General features: G+C 43.3%; 1 protein-coding gene across 1 annotated transcript in view; it reads left to right on the top strand.

Annotated features, from left to right (window-relative positions):
- Positions 1 to 23,995, top strand: part of SETBP1 (SET binding protein 1) — a gene marked incomplete at its 3' end in the record, with an annotated part of 105,550 nt that overhangs the window by 9,774 nt on the left and 71,781 nt on the right. The window contains exon 2 of the mRNA XM_009583610.1: positions 16,840 to 20,305. Coding sequence (XP_009581905.1) covers positions 16,840 to 20,305 — 3,466 coding nt within the window. The remainder of the gene's footprint in view (positions 1 to 16,839; positions 20,306 to 23,995) is intronic.

Here is a 23,995-nt window from a genome sequence, read left to right as displayed (position 1 = left end):
GGAAGAGAGACATTTTAGCTCTTTTCTTCAGTTCACTAACAAAAAGCACTGTTGCATTAGCTACAAACAAGGAGGCATAGCACACACTTCAGCTAAACTTTGCAGCTTGTCTACTGGTCAGAGGTGCTGGTGCCAGACAAACCCACCTGCCAGTGGGGAAACGATATCTTGTCCGGGTCCTGGGGTTGCTGCCCTGGTGGGAGTGGAAATCAGATCACTGGAGCTTAAACTAGGTGACCCGCTCCCCTTACTTTCTTGGAAAGGGGTTCTCATTAAGTTACGTGTTTTCTGATGGGACAGGGCCTTCAGAGAAGGTGATAAGCTGAGATGGTCAAAATTTAGTGAGTTTCATCCACTGTTTTTTTTTCTTTTAAACGAATGCTTTTCAGCCTGTGTTCCTTTGAGGAAATAGCGTATACACCCTCATTTCGGCAGGGCCTCCCCTAGAATTGGAAAAAAACTCTGAAACATCTTCTTTACTAAAATCATGATTTATCTAATACTAGTAGCTAAAAGCCTCTGCCAAATTTGTGGTTCAGTTTTGTCCAATAATCACACTACAGAAGACTGTCCCTGGACGTATCAAAGACCAGGGAATGCTGAAGTCAGTGGCAGATACAAGAACACAACAACGATCTCCAAACTCTTGGATCAGTTAGACCACGCTTACTTCCACAGTCCTGGGTGTTTTCCAGGTAAAATAGCTAGAGGGGACAAGAATGATAATTTGGTAATTGAAAGAAAAAAGAGAGGACATGAGTCCTCCAAAGGATGCCCAAGTAAGAGCCAAGGTTTGGTCCAGCATCAATGTGGTCAAAATCCATTGACATGTGGGTGGCGAGACTCCTACTCGCCACGCTCAGGTTAGATGTCTAACATCAGACAGTGCTCTCTCCCTAGCACTTTTCATAATGATATGTTCTTTTCCCCCCTCGGCTGAACCCGTAAGCCTGGGGAACAGTGACCAAGAGTCAAAAACCCAACTAGAGCAGAGTATGCCTACCTCAAACCACATTTAATCCCAGCAGAGGAAAGCCTTTCTAGTCTCCCAGCCGTTGTCTGCACTTGGCTGAGAGGGCTGGGTAATGTGCTGCTCATGAAAGGTGTGGTGATGGGATGAAGCCTCTCTGGAAGCACCACAAAGGGAGCAGAGGTGCTCTTCTTGGAAATAACCTATAGAAGAAGCAGGAGCAAAGGATGCCCAGAGGCAGGTGATGGTGCTGCTCTGTGGGCAGCGGGCAGCTGGCTCAGTTGCATTCTTCCTGTGGTCAGCTGCTGTACCCTGTGGTTAACAGAATATCCATAACTCGAGATTTTACTGACGAGCAAACCTCAAAAGACTGAATAAGAGTTTGAACAAGAAGCTAGAAGTGTGGTCATCTGGACAGCATGACCAGCTTGAATCCTGGTAACAGATTTTCTCTGTTTTCAAATGGCCGTTGTATAATGCAACATTTTCAGGGAGAGTACAAGGAAATGTTAACCTCTGTTAACTTACTAAAAAAGACTGGGTTTAAATTTGAATTGCGTGCATAAGTTTGTTCTTTGTTTTTGTTTTCAAAATACTTTTATTTGCCTGGGAACAGTGAAGAAAAGGCACAAGAGACTGTGGTGTATCCAAGATTATCTCTTTGCTCTTCCATGGTTTACCTCAAAAAGGAAAGAGAAGTCTTTCATTCACGAACAATTCAAATTAAGACTTTGTGATGTTATAGCTTGATGGTGAGGAATGAAAAATTCTCTGCTTCAGGCAGGAGGGATGACATTAGGCAACCCCCAAATAAATCACAACTTACTGTATCCAAAATGTGTTTTCAAAGAACTTCAAGGATCTCTACGCAAAAAACCAAAAACAAAACAAAAAAAAAGGTGGAAATCTTGAAAGCTTTGTCAGGAACAGGTTAGGCCCCTGTACATTTTATTAGTCAGGAAATGTTTCCGAAAGACGTTTGTAAAGGCACAGTTCAGCCCTTTCGAGACTGATATGGAGCAGCAGGAAAGGGGTTAAATGTGTATTACGGGACACTGATGTAAATTGGGCTATATTCATCCTGCCTTCCTTTAGATGTCTAATTTAGGTGCCTGAATTAGCTGCTCAGGTGCCCTGTATAGTCAGCAGAGTGAGTTAGCATGCTCTGATGTCCTCTCTGGAGGCCTCATGGACTGTATAGGGAACCCAGGATCCTAAACCAGGTGTGGTTGGAGTTTGGTGGCCAGAGCCGCGCTCTGCAAATATTCTGCTTTGACTGATGAGCTGCACCGAGCTTTTCTGCAGATGGGGCTGGAGGACTAATTCCTGCAATATTTTAGCAGGTGTCATTCCAAACCTGATCTCATACCTGACCAGGTCACTCCAAGCTACAGCCTTGGTAACAAACAGCTCAGTCATGTGGAGGAAACTTGGATTTGAATCCTGACCTGAATTTCTTATTTTACCTCCAACTCTAGAATTTACTTTCTGTGGCTCTTAACTAAAAACTCTGTTTCGGGAGGGCAGGAGCTGAAAGCACAAAGGCTTTGCTTTAATCGCAGCCTTTTTCCTATCTCGCTCAAAGCAAAACCCTGGTGAGCAGCAGACAGCCCTGCTGAGCTGTAGCCTCTGTCTGAAGTGTCCCCTCCTTTTTAGACAGGAGAAGCACGACAAGTCTGCAAGGGAAGGAAATCTAATTATATTGCACATGTTCTAATTTAAGTTGCTGGGAGTTTGAGCAGCAGAAACACGAGGTCGCTTCTTGCCTGCGACCGTGTTGTTTGCTTGATGCAAAGTGGGTAGACCTGATAGCTTTTCCTGGTGTAATTACCTCAAGGGTGAATGATTGGGGATCTTCCCCACAGTCTGGGGTTTCTTTCTGTGAGAAAAAAAGCCCTTCTTTAAAATTAAATGCCCACCAACACACTGACACAGAGATGCATGCACACAGAGGTGCAGGTAGAGCATTGCAGGTGTGCTGCAACCGCAGATGCATGGATAATCCATTTTAAGATCACCACAACGGCAAAGGTCTTAAAAAGCACTTGCTCAGAGGTTTGAAGCGTAGAAATCATAGTCCTGTATGTCTGAGTCTTCCCCAAATCCCAGCTGGATGGCTGCGAAAGGATGCCTGCTGTCCTGAAACGCAGACCCATGTTTGTCCTCCTTTGGCAAATGGGGATTCCAGTTGCGTCTGTGATACCCATGGCACGTGCAGACTCATATAGCAAAGGATCAGTTTGTTTGCACTTCAGCCAGACATTCATTTATTTGAAGTCATGTGCATCTAGATTGTAAAATGCCTTGGGAACATGGACTTGCGACCTTAGTCATGGGAACCCTCATGGGCACTGTCAAAAGCGACGGTGAGGAAACCTAAATTCTTCTACTGGCACTGGGGAAGGAATATGGAAAGACCTTGGGCAAATCACTGAGCATTAGTATTTCCATCTGTAGTTTGCAGAATAATGACTCCTACTTCTTTCATGAAGTGCTTTGAGATTTATTGAAGATAGACTTTAGATACTAACAAGGTCTTTTTCCTTCGTGTGAATGATGTGGTGAATGTAATTTTGAAGACCATGACAGAAAACATATGTAATAAACTTTTGTTGCTTGTTTACTTATCAGTTTATATCCCCCTGCCACATGTAAACATGCAAACACACTGTTTTTAGTCACTGAAGTAGTATTTTTACGAAATGTATATCCTTGGTTCCTGGTGGAGAAGGACATGCAAGCCGATGGAAAGAATTGCCTGTTCTGTATATATTTACAAGGAGAGGCCACCAGATGGGAACATGTACGTTGATGAGACCAAAAACTTAATTTTTAATACCTATTGCTGCAGTCCACCCACCTGAGTCCTTGTCAGTCTGACAAACCTAAAAATGTCCCTGAATGGAGCAGGAAGAATTTAAGTCAATTTTTTATCATACCTCTTGTACCGAAGCCTAGCCTTTGTGCACAGCACTGGTTTCTCTTTAAATGTTCCCTTCATTGGTAAGAGTAAATGCAAAATATGCTATATGTGGGGAAAGGAGTGCCAGGAAGCTTTATTTCTCTTCTCTCTCCATCTCTGGAGATATTGTATATGCAGGTATCTGGCACCCTCAATTATGCCTTACCTGCTCCAGGAGGAAAAAAATAAAAGGTAAAAAAAAATTTACTGTAATAAATTTCATGACCTCTAGTTAGGGAAAACCAGAATTCTCAGATATCCATAACAAGCTGAGCAGTCTGCAGCAGCAGAAATTACAAGTGCTGCACGCTGAACTAAAGTCTCTGGCACTTTAAAGCGCACATTTTCCAGCTTTGCCCTTTCCATAGTATTCCATGGGGGCCACCCATCGCAACTGCTGATAAGGTCGTGTGCAGGGTGGGTGATGAATCTGCACTGATTTCAGAAGGTTTTTCTGTCTGGTTGCAGAAAATAGATATGCATGTATCCTTGGGAGAAATCCTTAAAGCGGGACCATGCAGAACTGTGTGCATTGTCTGGTGGAAAACAGAACAAAGGCAGGGAAAAACACAAAAAGAAATAATAACTATTGAGTGATAAGCAAATACTTTACCTAGAGTGCATTAGATTTTGTTTATTTGAAGTATGTTTAAAGCAGTCACTGAATAGTCTTTGCACCAGTGACTTCAACATGTGCAACCTTTTTGTACAGTGGTTTGAGATTTAGCTTTTGCTCTTTTTTCTCCCCCCGCACCCAAAAAACCCCCAAACACCCTTCGGAACAGCGAGTGTGACATTTGGATTGAGGCAGAGACCTCCAACAGTTCAGAGGTTTGTATTTGGGCTCATGTTTTGAGACTGTGATGCAGCATACAAAACAGCGGAGAAATTTAAACCAGAAAAGACCAAATCAATACATTCTCCCATATTTAAAACAGAAAAAAAAGAAAGAAAAAAAAACCAGCCAATGCCTAAAACTGACTCCAGGGTTCTTCATGTCTTCAGATCCAGGATGTTTTGATTTCATGCTGTTTTACAGATGTCTGTGAGACTTAGATCCAGACTGGGTATCAGACTTGGTGCCTCCTCTTTAAGTTCAGGACCAAATCTCAGCTGTTTGGTGAGGACAGAGTCAGTCTGGAAGAATATTTCACATATATTTTCCTCTCAAAAGTCCATGCTCAGCCAGTGCAGAGGAATGGCAACAGGAATGACAGAAACTTCCCCTGTGCCACGTGGGTAGCCTGAGTGCATTGAGCCGATGGCATTTGGTATCACTCATGCTTGCAGAACCATGTGTGGTTCAATGCTGCCCATCCTTATTCCGGGGGGAACCACATCTCACTGGGCTTGTCGAAATAGAAAGGCCCTTCCTAGTAAATCAACTCTGTTGTACCAGTGGGACACGCCGCTTTGCAGCAGCAGGGAATATGGCAAGTGAAATGAATTGTTAAAAAATGTGAAATATTCTTTTTGGTGCCAAGGATGAGGAGGAATTGTTGGGATGAATCCAGAACTGAGGTATGTCTAGGGATGGAAATGATTCCAGGGGAAGAGAGAAGAGATTCTGAACAGTGAGATTTATTACGCTGGGATATAGCCTCCCAGAGGAAGGGATTGAAGACACATTGCTGGAATTGCTTAACATCAGGTTGGACAAAACACTGGAGGATATAGAGAGGATATATAGTCACAGATTTTTAAGGCTAGAAAGAGCCATTGTGATCACTTAGTCAAACCTCCTGCATGACTCATACCAGGGGATTTGCCTAAATGTATTCCTGTTACAAGCCCAATAGCTGTCGTGCACTAATGCACGGTTAGAAAAACACGCAGCCTTGATTTAAAAGAAACTACCGGTAATAGAGAAGCCATTGCTATGATAAGCTGTTCTCATGATTATTTATACCCCCTAATAAAAATGTGGGCCACGTTTCTCATCTCAGTTTTCCTAGCTTTGGCTTCAAACCCTGTATATCTGCTAAACTGAAGGACCTTCTGTGGCACTCTTGTCCCCATGTATTTTTAGTCCCTTTGATGTGTATCTCAGCTGCTTATAACACCAGGTTCACCTGTGCTTTAGCTGATCTTCCTCTCTCTCCTCAAGTAGCTCTTGGAAACACTTATCTTCTGCCAACTCTTCCCATGCCAATCCTTCAGAATAAGTTACATTTTGAAAAGAAAGAGGTATAACTTTGCTCCCTTAACGATGGACAAATGCACTTCAATGTCTGAAACGTGTACTGCCTGCTTCTGATTTACCCTGTGTGCCAAGCTCCTTGGGTAGGGGACTGTATCCTCGGTGTCAGTATTTTTATAAGTTACTCAACTCAGGCACACAGTCAGCACTTAAGAGGAAGCAATAGCAGGGCTGGGAATGCTTTTGCTTCGTCAACATGTGTAGAACAAAGAAATGTACTTAGGTGAGTTACTAGAACAAGGGCAATTAAAAGGGCAGTGCTCTGAAGTGCTGGCAGTACCGCACCATCGCTCTGTCTGGTCTCGATGTCTCCACTCCTAAGGGGAGCACGTGCATAAAAGTCACTGAATTTCTGAAAGGTTCAAGAATTTAAGGGTTTTTCCAGACCACACCTTCAGCATAGGATAAGCCAAATTCTGACTCAGGTGAACTACAAGCTTTGCTGTTCTGGATGCTAATTCCAGGCCTGAATTTATATTAAAATGCTTTCCACCTGCTTATTCAACCTCATGGATGAAAGACCGGGGACTCAATAAGCTGAATTTTACCCCTGATTTCTTAGGTGAGAAGCTAGAGAAGTTTGGGAGGTCATTTAAGCACAAAGCTGTGTTTGGGGTGCTTTGCAATCCTCTTTTCTAGACTACGGTTCCCTGCCCTCTCTTTTTCTGGTCTGTGCTGCTGTTGATTTATGTGTGTAGAAGCCAAACCTAAACTTGGTCAGGGCCTTTAAGTAATGCAGCTGTACCTTAATAAAACTGTAGTTAGCCTGGTGCTGTTGTTGTGAAAACGGTTGAGAAAGTCTTGAAAGTATAAAATCAAGGCACAATTAAATCTTGGGTTCAGCTCCCAAATGGATTTCCGCTGGAGATTCACACTTAATAAAATACAGAAAATTGCATTTTATTTTGGTACATAAATACTGGTAGTGGGGGACTCTGGCATTTAGAAGAGAGAATCGCTCCACCAGAAAACTCACTTCAGCAAAATGATGCAGTCCAGTTGAGCCCCTTTTATGATCTGAGAAATGACTGTTTTTATAGCACACTAAATAAAACCTGCTATTCGAGCTGGAGGTTTATTAGTAAAGGTGATTTTGCCATAGCTGGGGAGGGAGGGGAGGAAGGAGAGATGAGGGATGAACGTCAAAGCAGAGATACGTGTCATTCAGAAAAAGTACAGCTATGCCCCAAAAATGTGGTGTCACTCATCATCACCTCACCTAGCATTACCACAGAAATACTTTGTGTCATTATTTTTTTGTTGTTGTTGTTGCTCCGAAACATTATTGCTAACCTGGTTGAGTTTCCCCCAGTGGGAAAGCCTTTGCTACGGTGTGGAGGCTGCAAAAGCATCTGGGTGGAAGAGGCATCTGTAGGGAGACCAAATCCAGGAGATGGTAAAATGGGTTATTAGAATCATAGAATCATAGATAGTTTGGGTTGGAAGGGATATTTAAATGTCATCTAGTCCAAACCCCTGCAATGAGCAGGGACATCTTCAACTAGATCAGGTTGCTCAGAGCCCCATCCAACCTGACCTTGAATGTTTCCAGGGATGGGGCATCTACCACCTCTGGGCAACCTGTGCCAGTGTTTCACCACGCTCATTGTAAAAATTTCATCCTTATAGTTAGTCTAAATCTACCCTCTTTTAGTTTAAAACCATTCCCCCTTGTTCTGTCGCAACAGACCCTGCTAAAAAGTTTGTCCCCATCTTTCTTATAAACTCCCTTTAAGTACTGAAAGGCTGCAATAAGGTCTCCCCAAAGCCAAGGGGCGGTAAACTAAAATCACCTGATTGAGGACTAAAATCTTCACCAACTATGTTACAAGGGCATCACCTCTAGTCCAGAAACAGAGACGTCTGCCATGCTTTTGAAGTTTTCAACATGTGCAGCAAATTTCCCCAGTTATCACCTCATGCGGTTGCTGCCGGTTCTTGGGAAAAGGTGAGAGGGATCACTTTTCATCTGCCAACAGTGGTGAAAAATAAGCACAGGTTATAGGCAAACTGGGAGGATAAAACTTCTGAAACTCCGTCCATCCTGTAGCTTTTTGCAAATGGGGCAGGTTGCACTGCTTGGGCAGTTAGAAGGGTTGCATACAGCGCAAGGGAAGATGAGTGGTCTCCTATGGCCTTCCATCAGCAGATAATTATTTTGCTGGTGAAAACCAAGGAGAATCTCACTTAAGAGTCTGATCTGAGACCAGCTGTTTGAGAGAGTCCAGAACATGTCCCATCTGCGGGTGGTACACTCCACACCATTCGCTAAATTTGCACAGAGTGCAGTGACTTTTCAGAACATAACCTGTGAAGCCAGAAATTCGTCATGTATGACCTCTTTAGGCAGATTTTTCAAAGGGAACGAACCTCCCACATTTTGCTCCATATCACTGAAGTTCATCTTTTCAGGGTGAATTTGCTGAAGGCACCTATGATGTGCGCTCTGAATTCATGGTATAGGACTCAGACCTTAATGCAGGGAGGTGGGAAGACACTGCAAGTTTGACCTCTCCTGCAAATTTTCTTGAGCTTTAACCCAGCTGCACCAATAGATGTTCTGGACTTTTTGCTAATGCTGTTGCACCTGCAATGCTTCATGCTAGACCTTAGATGCAATCAGGGTGCTTTGAAAGAATTAATCTGGCGGTCAGTAACTGCTAAATGAAGTGCATGCTAAAAGAATGATGAGCTAACTGACTGGAGCTCACAGCTTTTATGAGCTTCTCTAAATGCCTGTTTTCAGGTGAATTCAGCATCTCCTTGACATTTAAGGACTCAATTTATAATCAAATTATTTAACTCTAGTGGAAAGAATCACTGGCCTCAATGGAAAAGCCATTTATATTTCCCCCACCCCTTGTTAAAAAAAAAAAAAATTCAGGGTAACTGCAATTCCTATACTAAATGAAGGATAAAAGAAATCTTTCAATGCAGATTAAGCACTGCAGGCTTTTAAAAATTATAGCAGAAACTTACGGTGCACAGCTGCTCACATCCTTATTTCCAATTTAGAAATCTGAGATGTGCTGAAGCATTAACGTCTTGGACAACACCACAAACCTTTCAGAGACGAATACCCCTTACTGCTCGCGTTTCTGCAGGTCCCAGTCCGTCTTGGGATCCTTCTGTTGTTTGATTTTGGCCAAGTCACTATACAGATATATATTGCCCTCTACAACTTGAAATTGCAGAGCAAAGTGGAAGAGCAGGATGAGATAGAAACCTGGATGTGCAAAGTTGTAGTTACACACCGGGAAGAGTAGGTCGAGCTCCATGGAACTATACCACTTCTGAAGGGATGGAAATATGTTTTTTATATGAATAATAAAGCCTTAATATCACTGCTGCCATTAAGTTCATTTGCAAGGCTTGTGGACAAATGAAAGCATGCAGCTTAGCAAAGGCGTCTTGCTCTGCAAGCCCTGGCTTCATGGATATAATGTTTGAAACACTCGCTTAAAAATCTTTGCACTGGCTTGAGGCCAAGCAAGGACCAAACTAGGGTTATCTCACCAGATGAATGGGCAAAATTGTATGAGTCCCATTGTAGTCCACCTTAGCTGGTGCCCAATTGTTCTCTTCCAGCTGCCTAAACTGAGGCAGCAAACTGTGTTATGCTTAAACACGATATTTAAACTGCATTGTTATGTCAGTGGTGATGGGTTCTTTGTTGGAGATGACAGAAAAATCCCATTGTTTAGAGTTTTCCCAGACTCGGTGCTTAATACAAAGCCCTGAAAAGAGCAGGGGTTTTTAAACATTTGATAAAGAAAATATGTGCAGAGATGGGTCTATCCCACTAGTAAGAAGCAGATCAGCCCACAGCACCAAATCCTACCTTTATAAATTCAACATGTTTTTGCAATTTGCCCAAATAAAATCCTCAATCCCTGTATGTAGAAAATAGAAGGGTCTGAAATCCAGCAGAAGATTGAAATAGTGTGCAAATCATCCAGTTCAAAGCTGGTAGCAAAATTAATTTGGAATAACTTTGAAATTTCTGAATTATTTAACAAATCATGACGCTTTACCAGGAATGCATGAAAAATCACAATTTGCAACCACGTGAGCATCTTTGGACCCTTCAGTAATCTCTGTGCATTGCTTTGTCTTTTCCTTAAGGATAAGTGCTTTCGATAGGCATGCTCAAAACAATTATAATGCAAAAGCCTGAACTTCGGTTTCTCTGTATTGACACGATTACACAAATATCTCGGGGAAGACAGAGCTACATAGCAATGGGAGTGCAAATCTGGAAGGACCTCCAGCAGCTTCAGTGAAGATCCTCCTGATTTACACGAGACTTGCACCACGGTCTGTGATGTTTGTGTTCGGTGAATGGACACAAACAGGTGATGCTTTTAATTAACCCACTCACACCCCATGCTGTGTCTTGCTCTTAAGTAGTCCCCCTGCAGCTTCGCATTAATTCCTGCCTCTCTTTCGACGTCTAACGAATGATCCTCACTCCAGTGAGTGAGGTGGTGTTTGGGCTTTGTGCTATTGAAGACTCAGGGGGCTGGGGAAGAAGTAAACTCTGGGAGCGATAAATTTGACAAACTGCTCTGGAAAATCACCCTTGTTTGGGATGATAAGGATGAATTTTATGTAAATGCCCGCTGACACCTTTTCTGGTAGTATTTTAATTGGAATTAAAGCCCTTACATCAGTTCTGAACCAGATTCAGTGGGGTTTCTCAGAAGACACTACTGCTGTTTGCACTTCCAGCATGTGTTATATGCCAGTTTGCGATCCCTCCTCCCTGGTTAGAGTTACCAAGGACCTAAAGGACTTCCTGAAACCATTTCAGACACTTGTGATTATAAACTAACCTGACTTGATCACGGTGCCTTCCTATAAATTGATCACATTTCATGTCAATGACTGCTCAACCTGTAAGTCATCAGACCAGAGTTAAGTTCCCCTGAACCTGGTGTCTCCTCTGCTTGGCATCTTTTCTTTACAGAGCAACGCTACCCCAGAAAGGCTCAGTGTATTCACCAAAGTACATGAAATATCTCCAACCTGTAGTTCCGATTAGAGCCTTTGAGTGAGCAGTTTGCAGCTGTCCCATTGGGACACAAGAGGAAATGCTCAATTTTGAGCAAAAATATGAGCTGAGCCAGGATTATTTATTCATGTGTCAGAGCTGGAAATCCCAGTTTTTTCTTCCTCTCAAAGGGTTTTCTTCTCCAGTAACATGTTTTCATGCATGTCTAGGAAGCAGAAACTGAAGAGAAAGCTTTTTCAAGAGGGACAAATCACCTGGAGCTTCTCTAATTTTTAGGAGCTCCTTGCAAAGAGTCTTTTTGAGAAGGCAGGTGCCCATTGCATTTCTCACTTAACCTCAGTGCCGCTGTATTTATTCATTCAGTCTCAAAAATCTCAGGTTGACCTTTTGCTAGGCACCAAAGGTCTGTTATCAACATTGTCTGGAGTACTTTCAAGTATAAGCTTAAGTTAAAGCAGGTATGAATTCAGGCTTGCCTTTACTCTGAGCTGGCTCAGGAAGGTCCAGTTTGCATGCAATATCACTGCCATAGCAGCATGCTGTGCCTGAGCTAATATTCTTCTCTGCATGGCTTGGAGACAACACCTGGTGACCCAGCATCTAGCCAAGCCAGGTGGCAAGCAGAGCAAATACCCACATACATCCAAGCAGTCACAGCTTCACCCCATGGATTTCCAACGAGATGTCAGTTGCCAAAATTGCTACCAAAAATGGCTTACAAGTTCTTAGACCACAGAGATGTATTATACGGTGTTTTGATGAGATTTGTTCTTGCGGGAGAGGCAGGGGTGGCCCTGAGATAAAAGCAAGCACTTCCCAAGACTCTGATTCTAAGTGACATTATTCGTTTAGGAAAGCCTTTCCTCCTTTTCTTATCTTTTTTTTTTTTTTTTTTAATTTTATTTCCAGCCTATGAAGAAGATAACAAAGGATGGTATGTCCCCAGAGCACACTCTGATGTGTCACTGTGGATGCCAATCCCCACAGACGCTCCCGATGTTATTAATTTTTAAAACAAACTTGCTGATTGAGGTTCTGACTGCCTTTAAATTGTCTCTACAAGGAGACTGTGTACTAATTAACCCACAGAAACAATCAATGATGTACCTTTTTCAAGTTTCAGGGTGATTAGAATATGAAAATGAAGAGCACAATGGTGCAGATGTTTTAAAATCACAGCAGACAGCAATTAGTGACATGGGAACCAGCTGCTTATCTCTCCAGATAAAGCCTCTTAATAGGGAATTACACTTGAGGAGCCATTACACAGATGGATCTGCGAATGATTTAAAGAGGGGGCGTTGTAGTATTAACTTTGATTTGCAAGCCAGATTCTTGAGAAGCTGTATGTGTGTTACCTCCTCAAAAAGGTGCGTTTGGAGCAGGGGGGTAGCATCCTCTGTAAGCAATCAGATTTTTTTTCAGGTGGTGGGTTTCTCTAATTGCGTATTTTATCGTCGTTATTATTATTTTTAATTATATTCATTTTTATTTGGATTTTTTTCTTATTGTTTTACTAAGCTTTTGATTTGGTTGTTGGAATCTCCTCCCACTTTTTGCTTTGGGACTGGAAGCAGCGTGTGGATTGAGAGAGAAACTCAAGGGAGGCAGAGTGAGACATCCAGTAGTTAAATGAAAAGAGTCGCTGAGGGATGGATTCTGCTGCTGGGTACTGCTTGCAGAGTAGGGTGCCGCTCATCATGGGACTGATACAGTCTCATCCCCTCAGTTGCAAGGGCTACATGCCAGAATAAAACTGTTAAGAGGAGTAATCGCCTCTGCGGGTGCAGGGTTGAACAGCTCTGGCAAAGCAGGTGTAAACACACAGTCCCACCTCCTCTGCTCTCTGGCCAGTGCTCTTCAGTTGCCAGTATGTGGGATGTATCCTGCTCATAGGTCTAGGCACCATTGCCAAAGCTGAGGACTGAAACTCATGAGTTTGGCATTAAAATCGCATACTGCTAATAAGAGGATTCAAACTTTATTTTTTTAGTCTAAGGTTTAGCATCTGCTGGATCACATTGCTCAAACTTCTTTGCAGTTATGAAAGCTGTTAGCTTCTTTATGTGTATTTTATTTTCTTAAAGGAAAGATGGAATTATTACCCACTAAGCACATCCAGTAAACTGAATATCAAGAGAAATATTGACCAAGTCTGGTGAGATGTGGCAAAATTGCATGGGTTAAGTTACGCTTCTACTTTCACAAAAGAAGAAGGAGCTGACTCCCAGTGCAGAATAGCTAGCTGCTGAAGAAAATCCCATTTAATGAAAGGGCAAACTACAAATAAAGGCAGGCACTGAAGTTTCAAGTCTTTTTAGGGTCTCATAAATCAAAAAGTAAATAAAGGTAAATCTTTCTGTTTTCATGAAAAAGACCACTATTCTTGATGCCGGTCTCAGCCGTGCTGTCATAGGAACTCTGTTCAGGTCGACAGCCCCTTGCCAAGACCTATGGAGCTGCAGTATATTGCGCGCTTACTGACAAATAAAGTAATGAACTTGTGTGAAAGGCACCAAGATACAGGTTTCTGAAGAGCCCTGTTTGCCCTCACCCTCCTGACAGCTCTGGCATCCTCCGCTAGCTCAGCAGAGGCTTAGGTTAGCTTGGTGGCTTCTTAGGGTGGTGCTCACCCAGCAGGGAAAATTGAAGGCTAAACATTAGGACCAATGGGATCAGACAGCAATGCAGATACACAGGGAATAAAACACACTTGGCTGCATTACTTTCAATTTATTTAGTAGTGCTTTTAGGTAAACAGTCTCCACATATCCATTGCAGCCAGTGAAACCCAACCTGCAGCAGCCAAATGATCTCCGGTTGCTGTGCTGCGGAAGAATTATTTTGGGATGATATGGACGTGCCTGGCAAGGGAGAGCAAATAGTAAATGTTGTGCTGGAAGAAGTTGCATGAGGAAACCCAGTGGACTGTTATGTGCTTGGGCAGATATATAGTTTTGACATCCCGCTTAGGAAATGGAGTCCCCTGATCCTGCAGACTGGTCATTTTTTGAAGGCCTGTTGAAATCAGAGTGCTTATCCATGTGATTAAATGCCTCCAGAGTTGGCACCTTTGATGACATAGGCATATCTTTCTCATGAATTGTAAGATAGATGTTGTGGTGGCCTGCGGTGCTGGAGTAATGACAAGGCTATCATTAGGGATATGTTGGAAGTTGCATCATCATTTTATAATGTGCAGGCTGAGGAAATGAGGCTGAAGGAGCCAAGCGATATATCAGCATTCATCGCTGATATATAGCTGGCCTCTCAGTTCTGAGCCCTTATTAACTGCCTTAAAATATAGATCAGAGATTATTTTTTCCTTTTAAACTAGAGATTTCTGTGTGTGTGGTGGACTTGGAGGGACCAGGGTGTTGCCAGCGTGCGATGTTTTCACTCACTGCTGTAATTCTCTTTCTTTTTTTTTTTTTTTTCCTTCCAAATTATATTTTTCAGGTCATTTAGTTTCACAGCTCAGTATTTTGGAAGTAACGTGGGTGTAAGGAGTTGCTTCGATGGCAGCCATAAGGCCAGGATCTGTGCGGCCTGCCTTGGTGCGGGTCCTGGGGGCCAAGAGAGGCCTCAACCCCTCATTTCCAGGGCTTTTCCAAGCCAGAAATTATGGTACCTCGGGAAGATGATGTTCCATGTGAGGTTTGGGTGGAGGCCATCCATCTCCAGCCCACTGGGACCTCACCAGGGGACGGCCACCTCCCACACACCTCCCTCATGCCCAGCTGACAGCGCACCCAGCTTGGTGGCCTGGGGGCAAGAGAAGCCCCAAATGGCTGAGGTAAAATGAAGCTCAGGATCTTTGTGATCAGTTTAAAAAAATTAAAATAAAAACAAACTATCAAACTTCAGTGCCAGTGCTACTGATTTCCTTTCGACTCCTCCCTGGCCCCATCCCAAGGACGTGGACGGGGGTGGGCTCCATTTTGCGAAGGAGGGCATCAGCAGCGTGGGTCGTGGCCACTGCGTGCTGTGTGGCTCGCGCACGGGAGGCCGCTGCGAGGAGGAGGAGGAGGAACAACTGATTCATTCCCCGAGGGCTGTTTATGCTTTCAGCTCTTTTCTCAGGCTGAAGAAACCGGGTGTCGCTCGCCCGCGACATCTGCAGCTCCACCGCAGCTGCGTTCTTTCATTTTCTCACTCCACAATTCCTGGAAATCTCTGCTTTCCCTGAGCATGGCTGGGCCATGTGCACGACAGCTGAACTATCCACAGGATTTAAGAGTCCCTGATTACTCCTCATACGATGGACCAGAACAGCTTCATCGTTACTGCCTGTTCCAGAAAGGCCACATGCCCATTTTTATACGCACATGAACGATATCTCAACATCAATAACATGTATGTTTACAGGTCACTAAATAATGCACCATGGGCTTGGGGGTGTTTAGCACTTTTTAATCCCTCTGAAGTTGCTCAGAACTGGGGACACCTCATTTCCCAGCTCAAAACCCTCTTATGTTGGCAGCTTCCTTGCCCCAAAACCTCTGTTGCAAACACCCTAAACAGGGATCTAACGTAATGCTGCTGATTGATAGAAACTTAATTGTAACAGGGTGTTTGCAGAAACACGAGACACTTAGCAGTTGTTTTCTATTGTTCTTTCCTTGGTTACACAGATTTATTTTAAGTCTCTCATCATTTATTTGGCATTTGGAACGGTGTCATTACAGTTTGCTAAGAACGGTTGTTTGCAGTACTAGGTGTACAAAATCAGTTGCACAGTTTGATCCAGAGCTTTACAAAAAAAGCTCCCAAATGTAACAGGAGAAAACAAATGGCTAGAAGAGGTCAGTTAATGAAAGTAAAAAAAATTTTTTTTTTCTTTAGGAGACTTTTGAAAAGGTTACAGCTGTAGTAAACGTAATTTCTTTAGCTGAAGGAGGCCCACCAAGAAAAAAAAAGTAGACTTTCTTTTGCTTTGTAACAGTCTTGAGCATAATTCTACCCTTACTGTAACCTCTGCGGCTTGAAGAGCTGCTGTCGGATTAGAAATCGTATTGAAAATATCTCCTACCAACGTTGCAAATAGCAGATTATTAAAATGGAAAGGGAGTAATGCAAATCTTGAACCTGCCAAGTGTGCCTCACACACTTGACGCTATGCATATGATTTTAAGCACTAAGTTTGTGGGGATGACTTCTATGTGGAAATTTAAGCAAGCAAATCTTTGCAGATTCTGGCTTCGTAGGGAAGCAGACCCATGGGTTTTCCTCTTCTTTGTTACAACTTCCGAGATAATTTTGCATTTTTCTTGTTTACAACAATGAACTTAATTGCTGTTGTTGAGCACCAAGTTCTGTGAGGGATTGTTTTTTAGGAAAAAGGGATTCTCACCAGGAGACTGAGTTGCACCATTCGTCCATTGAAAGGGAATATTTTACTTGTGTTTTAAATTAAAAATCAATAGAATATGTTTCCTTAGCAATTTAGCATTTACAGAAATATTTCCATTGTTTTTAGAGTGGGAAAACAAAACAAAACTTGTTTACAGTGCATGAATCTAAATGTAAATTTGGCTCAAGTATAAGACTTTATAAAGGCTCCTAACCCTTACAAGGATGTTGGTTAAGAAGAGTTGCTATTCACTGTACAAAAAAAGAGCTGCAACCAGGGGTTATGAATGGACTGATAAACTAATTTCTTTTTTTGCTATTTATTTTCTGCTACCTTCCAGGTTTATGACAGGCCACAAAAACATTCTGCTCTGCACTATGATCCGGGCCTCCAACAAGACTTCACCGGTGACACCTTAAAATCAAAGCACCAGCAGAAAAGTAGCAACCAGCACCATCTTGACTGGTCAGCGAGCTCCGATACTGGATCCGCTTCTCAAAGTTGCTTCATCAACACAGAACCCAGTCGAGAAGCAGTTAGTGCCACCAAGCTCCCCGCTCCGGAGCCAGGAGTTTCCTTCAGCAAATCCCAAGCAAAGAAGTCCTGCGCCAGCAGCACGTGGGGGCAGCTGTCAGCCAGTAGTAAAGAGCTTGCCATTTGCAGTGCAGTCCCATCACCCAACAACATCAACGCGGTCGCCCAGCCGAGCAGCGCCTCCGAGTGCAATGGGCTTTTGCCCCTCGGTGATCAAGAGGGAGGTGTGCAGCTGGAGGTCCCCGATCAGCCCGCCGGGAGTACAAAGAAGAAGTCCAGCAAAAAGGACTTGATAAGTCAAACCATCCAAACCACAGACATCGAATGGGTGAAGAGTGCTCAGAAAGCATTTGACAGCAAATCCCATGATAGCATGGAAGGGAAAAAGGAGTCTTACTCGATGGACAGTGTGTTGGATACATCACCCTCGAAGCAGAATCCCACTTCTGCTAGCAGCTGTGAAAGTGACAGCAGTCACGTACGAATTACTATCCCAATAAAGTCTCCGACAACAGATACATCTGGCCACAAAAGGAAAAAAAGGCAATCCACAAAATCTTCCATAGAGAAAACTATCCAGGAGAAAAGCCTACCTTCTGGACTTGCTATGAGCAGTGAAGTAGCAAACAGGACTAGCTCTCAACCAGAGGGGAGTAAAAAAGATCTTCGAGCCACAAAGCCAGGGAAAGTGATTGAAAATGAGTCCCCCTTAGTAGCCATCGACAGCAGTGTGCTCACTGACAAAGCTTCCCCCAACAGTGCCACCAGACTCAGAAAATCTGTAGCTGTGACATCCACTCTCCTACCCACCGATCTTCCCACAGCTGGCAAATTATCTGAGGTCCAGCACCCCAAACATGCAGCTAAGCGGCGATGGACCTGCAGCAAACCTAAATCTATCCTTCGGGAGACCTCCATGACAACATCTGAGAAGCTGATGGTGGAGCCTCCTTCAGCCTATCCCATCACACCATCCAGCCCTCTGTATACCAATACAGACAGTCTTACTGTGATCACACCTGTCAAGAAAAAAAGAGGACGACCAAAGAAACAGCCTTTGCTCACTGTTGAAACCATTCATGAGGGAACCTCCACCAGCCCAGTGAGTCCAATCAATCGCGAATTTCCCGGAACAAAGAAAAGGAAGAGGAGACGGAATCTGGCCAAGTTGGCCCAAATGGTCCCGGGAGAGGACAAGTCCATCAGTGAACTCAAGTTTCACAAAAAGGTCGGGAAGCTTGGGGTCTTGGATAAGAAGACCATCAAGACCATTAATAAAATGAAGACCCTCAAGAGGAAGAATATTCTCAATCAGATCTTGTCCTCCTGCTCCAGCAGCATAGCTCTGAAAGCAAAAGTCCAGCCACCGTCTAGTGCTGGGCCAACCACCATTGATGCCAGACTAGGGAAGCAGATCAATGTCAGCAAGAGGGGGACTATCTACATAGGTAAAAAACGGGGCAGAAAGCCAAGAGCAGAGCTGCAGCCTCAGCCAGAAGAACCTAAGACAGCCATCAAGCACTCAAGGCCTGTTTCCAGCCAGCCAGAAAACCCAGCAGTGCCTTCCAACCTGCAGTCACTTGTGGCATCGTCACCAGCAGCTATTCATCCGCTTTCGACACAGTTAGTGGGGACTAACGGCAACCTTAGCCCTGCAAGCACTGAAACAAATTTTTCAGAGTTAAAAACTATGCCAAATCTTCAACCTATCAGTGCTCTTCCTACAAAAACCCAGAAAGGAATGCACAGTGGAACTTGGAAGCTGTCTCCACCCAGGTTAATGGCTAACTCACCTTCCCACCTCTGTGAAATAGGTTCTCTGAAAGAAGTCACGCTGTCACCGGTGAGCGAGTCTCACAGCGAGGAAACCATACCGAGCGACAGTGGGATAGGTACAGACAACAACAGCACTTCTGACCAAGCCGAGAAAAGCTCAGAATCCCGCCGGAGATACTCCTTTGATTTCTGCACCCTGGACAATCCAGAGGCTATCCCATCTGACACCAGCACAAAGAACAGGCATGGTCACCGGCAGAAACATCTCATTGTGGATAACTTTCTCTCTCATGAGAGTATTAAAAAGCCAAAGCACAAGAGGAAAAGGAAAAGCCTGCAGAACAGAGATGACCTCCAGTTTCTGGCAGACCTTGAGGAACTCATCAATAAGTTTCAAGTGTTCAGGATTTCCCACAGAAGCTACACATTTTATCATGAAAATCCATATCCCAGCATCTTCAGGATTAATTTTGATCACTACTACCCTGTGCCATATATCCAGTATGACCCATTGCTCTATCTTCGCAGGACCTCTGACATGAAGTCTAAGAAGAAGCGTGGTAGACCTGCCAAAACCAATGACACCATGACAAAGGTGCCTTTTTTACAAGGGTTCGGTTACCCTATTCCCAGTGGGAGTTACTATGCACCCTATGGAATGCCTTACACATCAATGCCTATGATGAATCTTGGTTACTATGGTCAGTATCCAGCTCCTTTGTACCTGTCTCACACGCTCGGAGCGGCTTCCCCATTTATGAGACCTACCGTGCCCCCACCCCAATTCCATGCAAGCTCTCATATGAAGATGTCCACCACTGCCAAGCATAAAGCGAAACACGGAGTGCACCTACAAACACCTGTGGGAATGGGCCTTGGAGACATGCAGTCCTCTTTGGCTCCCCCAAAGGTTGGAGGAACAAGCCTTTCAAGTGGCCGACTTCACAAAAGGAAACACAAACATAAGCACAAGCATAAGGATGAGCGGATATTGGGGACACATGAAGATCTGAGCGGTCTCTTTGCTAGCAAGTCCACTGGCTTCTCCAGCCATGCGATCAACGAAAGGCTAAGTGGCTCAGATAAAGACCTCTCATTGCTCAACGAGAAAAGCAAGCATAAGGAGAAGCAGAAGCACCAGCATTGTGAAACCGGACACAAAGGCTCAAAGAGTAACTTTGAAGTGGATACGCTGTCTACGTTATCACTTTCTGATGCCCAGCAGTGGACACAGAGTAAAGATAAAAGTGACACAAGCAATGATCCCATTGACTCTTGCACAAAGAGATACTCTGGTAATACTGAGAGTAATGGAAGATCAGAGTCCCTGGACATGTTTGGTGATATGAATTCCTCGAATGAGAAACGGGACAACGATGCAAGTGGGAATAAAAGAAGAAGCTTTGAAGGGTTTGGAACTTACAGGGAAAAGGACATTCAGCCCTTCAGGACAAATAGGAAGGACAGAAGTACTTATGATTCTTCAGCTTCTTCAGGTAAGCTCTGCTTTATTCTATTTTACCTTACTGTATTTAAATTTTAATGCTGAACAAAGAGGCACTTGCCATTTACATCAAACGTGTTTATGAGTCAATAACTTCTCTGGCTTTTTGCAATTGACTCCCATTCTGCATCTAAACTTTGGGGACATCGACAAGAAAGTTGGCCACGGATTAAGCCAAAATGTTTAAAAGTCTTTGAGTTGTTACACAGCATTTTTATAAATATTTGTCCTGCCTTTGCCTACCTCTCATAGCTTGTTGTGCTTCCTCCAAAAATCTCGCCATTGCATTCTGCAACAGCAGAATACCTGTTGGCAAGGTAGGCATCCCTCTTATTAGCGTTTAATGTCACAGGGTGGTAGTCATTGCCCAGCCTTTGGGAGAACAGTCACGGTACTGAGCAGACAGTCTCCGCTGTGGCCCACAAAGTGTACAAAACCATTAGTTGATGGGATGGACCAGATGCGTGGGAAGTTGTGGAGCTGGGTCAGTGTCCCATGACTGGTGTGGTGTACTGCTGATCCAGAGGGACCCATCACGGTGATAGTTGGACTAAATATATGGAGACCCTGGGTACAATCCTAGTGTAAATCTGTCACTTCCAGTCAGCAGGTGTCATGTAAAGTAATTATCCTGAGCATTGAGTGGCTGTGGGAAGAGACTGGTGTCATGGAAACAATAAACCCTAGCCGATTGACTCTGAAGAGTTTTAGGACTCATGACTTGGAAATATAAGCTGGGTAGATGAGGAGGGAGGAAGCTTCTTTCGGCTGCTGAGGACATCTGTTCCTCTCCTGCAGAGGGGGAAGAAAAAAAAGGAATCTGAATCTTGTCTGAGACACTGAATTGTACTTTACAATAGGGAGCTGCTTTCGTGATGACACAGAGGCAGGTGTTTTGCTGCAATATAAACGAATTTAACTTGGGAGCAAGCCCAGAGCTCCTGCACCATCAGATATTTATCACAAAGCAGATTTCACACTTGGTTCTGGAAAAGGGTGAGCTTTACTGAACCAACCAGTGGTGGATGAGATTCTGATGTGCTAAAAAAGAGCTTCAAAGAAATGTAGTTCATAGCCTCCAAAATGAAAAGAGAATCAGCTGAGAACACAGAGGGAGCAGAGAATTTGTATAACCTGCCAACGTAAGGCTCTTAAGTTTTTTATTGACTTGTAACTGATTGAGATCCAAAGACTGCTCATGCTTAAGCCACCTAGACATTTCCATTTCCTTCACTGAGAGCAGGATCTGGACTATAGCAATGAAAAGCAGTCTAAAATGAGAGCTTATCCCATGAAAACATTCTCGTTCATGATATCATATTATATCAGAGCAATTGTGACACCCAGAAATAAGACACCCAGAAATATTGGAAAGGATACTGAATTTAGTCACTGGTTATATCAGGGTTGCTACATGCTTGACAAAGAACAAAATTATTCTCCACCAGAGAATAGCGCTGTGGTGGCTATTGCATTAAGGAAGTTGTGCCCTAGCAGACAAGGGTTAAAAGTCTTCAAAATTTTTAACAAGGCTATTTCTCAGTTTTTTAGTGGAAGTTACTGATTTCCCAATTTGATAACAGTTGGATTTGTAGCCTTTTTACTTTTGGAACAGAAGATGTTTGCTAAACCTGCACTTTCCAATTTAATATATTTCACCTAGGCATAGCAAATTGTCAAGAGAAAATTCTCAGCACTGCTGAATGCAAATGAGTTTCCAAAGTAGGGGCATGATCCCCACCAGGCTGACTTGGAAATAGAATTGGTAAAGAAAAAGTCCACTTCATGTTATTTTCCTTCAGTTTATTGTCCATGACGTAAGATGGAGTGGTAGAACTTGCAGTAGAAGCTCCATCAGATTTGCTGTTTAAACTTTTAAAACTGGTTCTCATTTAAAGTAAAATTACTATTTTTATTTATTTTTACTTTTCATGATTACAACTGCACATCGTTCCCCATGACCTAATCCATCAAGTCACAGATTATGAACTGGTTTCTTCATTGTCAACTATTATTTAGATGGAAAAATCATCAGCAGTTAGCTAAGCAGATCCAGCTAACCAGAGCCATACCTTGCACTACAAGGAAAAATATTAAAACTAAACAGTTCTGCCAAGAAAGGCCTGGAGCCAAGACTGCTCATTAAAGCCTAGGAACATCTGTCTCCTTATGACTGCCTAAGATCTCAGTGCAGCTTTTTTTCCTCTCTGCCTTTGACCTTCACTGGGATTCCCAACAGAGGTCCGCACTTGAGTCTAGCCATAACTATTAACCGATTCCCACTGAGGAGGGATTAAACTTTTCCATGATAACCTTGACCTTCTTTCTCCTAATTCACCTTGCGTTTCCCTGAGGTGGCTAAACAGTGATTAACTAATCATAAAAATAAAAAGTAAAAGAAAAAAAAGCCCTATGAGAACATAGAGCTCTGTCCCAGGAGGTGATTTCCATAGCCTGATTGCTCTTGCCTTTTGGTATTTGTCATCTTTCACAATATAAAAATAATATATAACGGAGATAAGAGGAGACATCCTGAATATTCAGATGAAAGCTGAAAATAGATTTATATCACAATTTCAGTGTTATCTTTACTGCATGGGCATTTTGGCATGCTCAGTAATGCCATTTGCAACTTCATTGTATGTTGCTAGAGATGAAATATGGAGCAAAAACCACCCACGCTCGGCAGAGATATCTGTGATAAGAGTGATGAGAGAACCATTTAGTACTCTTTGGCATTCAGGCGTTGCAGTTTGTTTCAGCGTAGTGTGCTGGTGCAGATGTCGTTGCATTGTTGTTATTTTTATTATTATCATCTGTGTTGTAACAGCACTTAGCCATTTCTGAAAAGTTCAGTGTTCCCTGGTGCTACGTAGTGGTCATGCATATGGCAGAAAACAGTCCGGCCATATAACCTTAAAGTCTATGTATGATTTTACAATCTAAAAAGATTAGGATGTCAAGGGAAGAGTTGTCCCTCTTACTTTCTGGAGGAGCTGGTTGCAGTCCTGGCACAAGAAATCTGTCTCAAGAGTGAATGGTTCAATTGAGGAAGTACCACCAACCACCTTGGTTGGCCACAGCAAACGTCCATTCCCTGTACTGCATCAGCTTGGACTATCACTGGCCATTCATTAGTGGGGACCTTGTGAGCTTTGGCTCATTTCATATCTCTTGGGATCTCTTGGCGTTAAATGTGCAGTGTGAATGCATATAGCTATTCTCCCAGTGCACTGCCTGTTTCTCCATCATTGTTCTGGAGAAATTGGAGTCATTTCCATAAACACTAATTAATAACTCTTCCCACCTTCCTTCCCATCCACTCCCCATGACCTGTTGCTTCCTGCAGCATTTTTCTGAAATTGCTGTTTTTGTAAGATTCTTTGTGCTCACCTAATCCTCCTGCATTTAGAAAGACTAATTAATCAAAACTAATTAAACCCTGCTTTCCTGTTTGGCTGATGCAGAAGGCTAATGTCCAGTGGCATTAGTCTGGCCTATAAGCAAGGATACAGCAAAAGGTGTTTTGGATCCTGCCTTGCCACAGTCATACTGTCACTTGGGCACATCTTAAACTGAACTTTCGAGTTGTGCGCATCAAGCATTGACTCACTTGACCCCCTCCTTCCACTCCCCGCAGCCAGAGGAACACCTCATGCACTTGCAAAATGTTGCTGGGACC

Source organism: Fulmarus glacialis, unplaced genomic scaffold (genome assembly GCF_000690835.1).
Source record: "Fulmarus glacialis isolate BGI_N327 unplaced genomic scaffold, ASM69083v1 scaffold5828, whole genome shotgun sequence".
In the NCBI taxonomy this organism is placed as follows: domain Eukaryota; kingdom Metazoa; phylum Chordata; class Aves; order Procellariiformes; family Procellariidae; genus Fulmarus; species Fulmarus glacialis.
The sequence above is the reverse complement of the archived record's forward strand: the minus strand, read 5'-3'. Positions and strand labels throughout refer to the sequence as shown.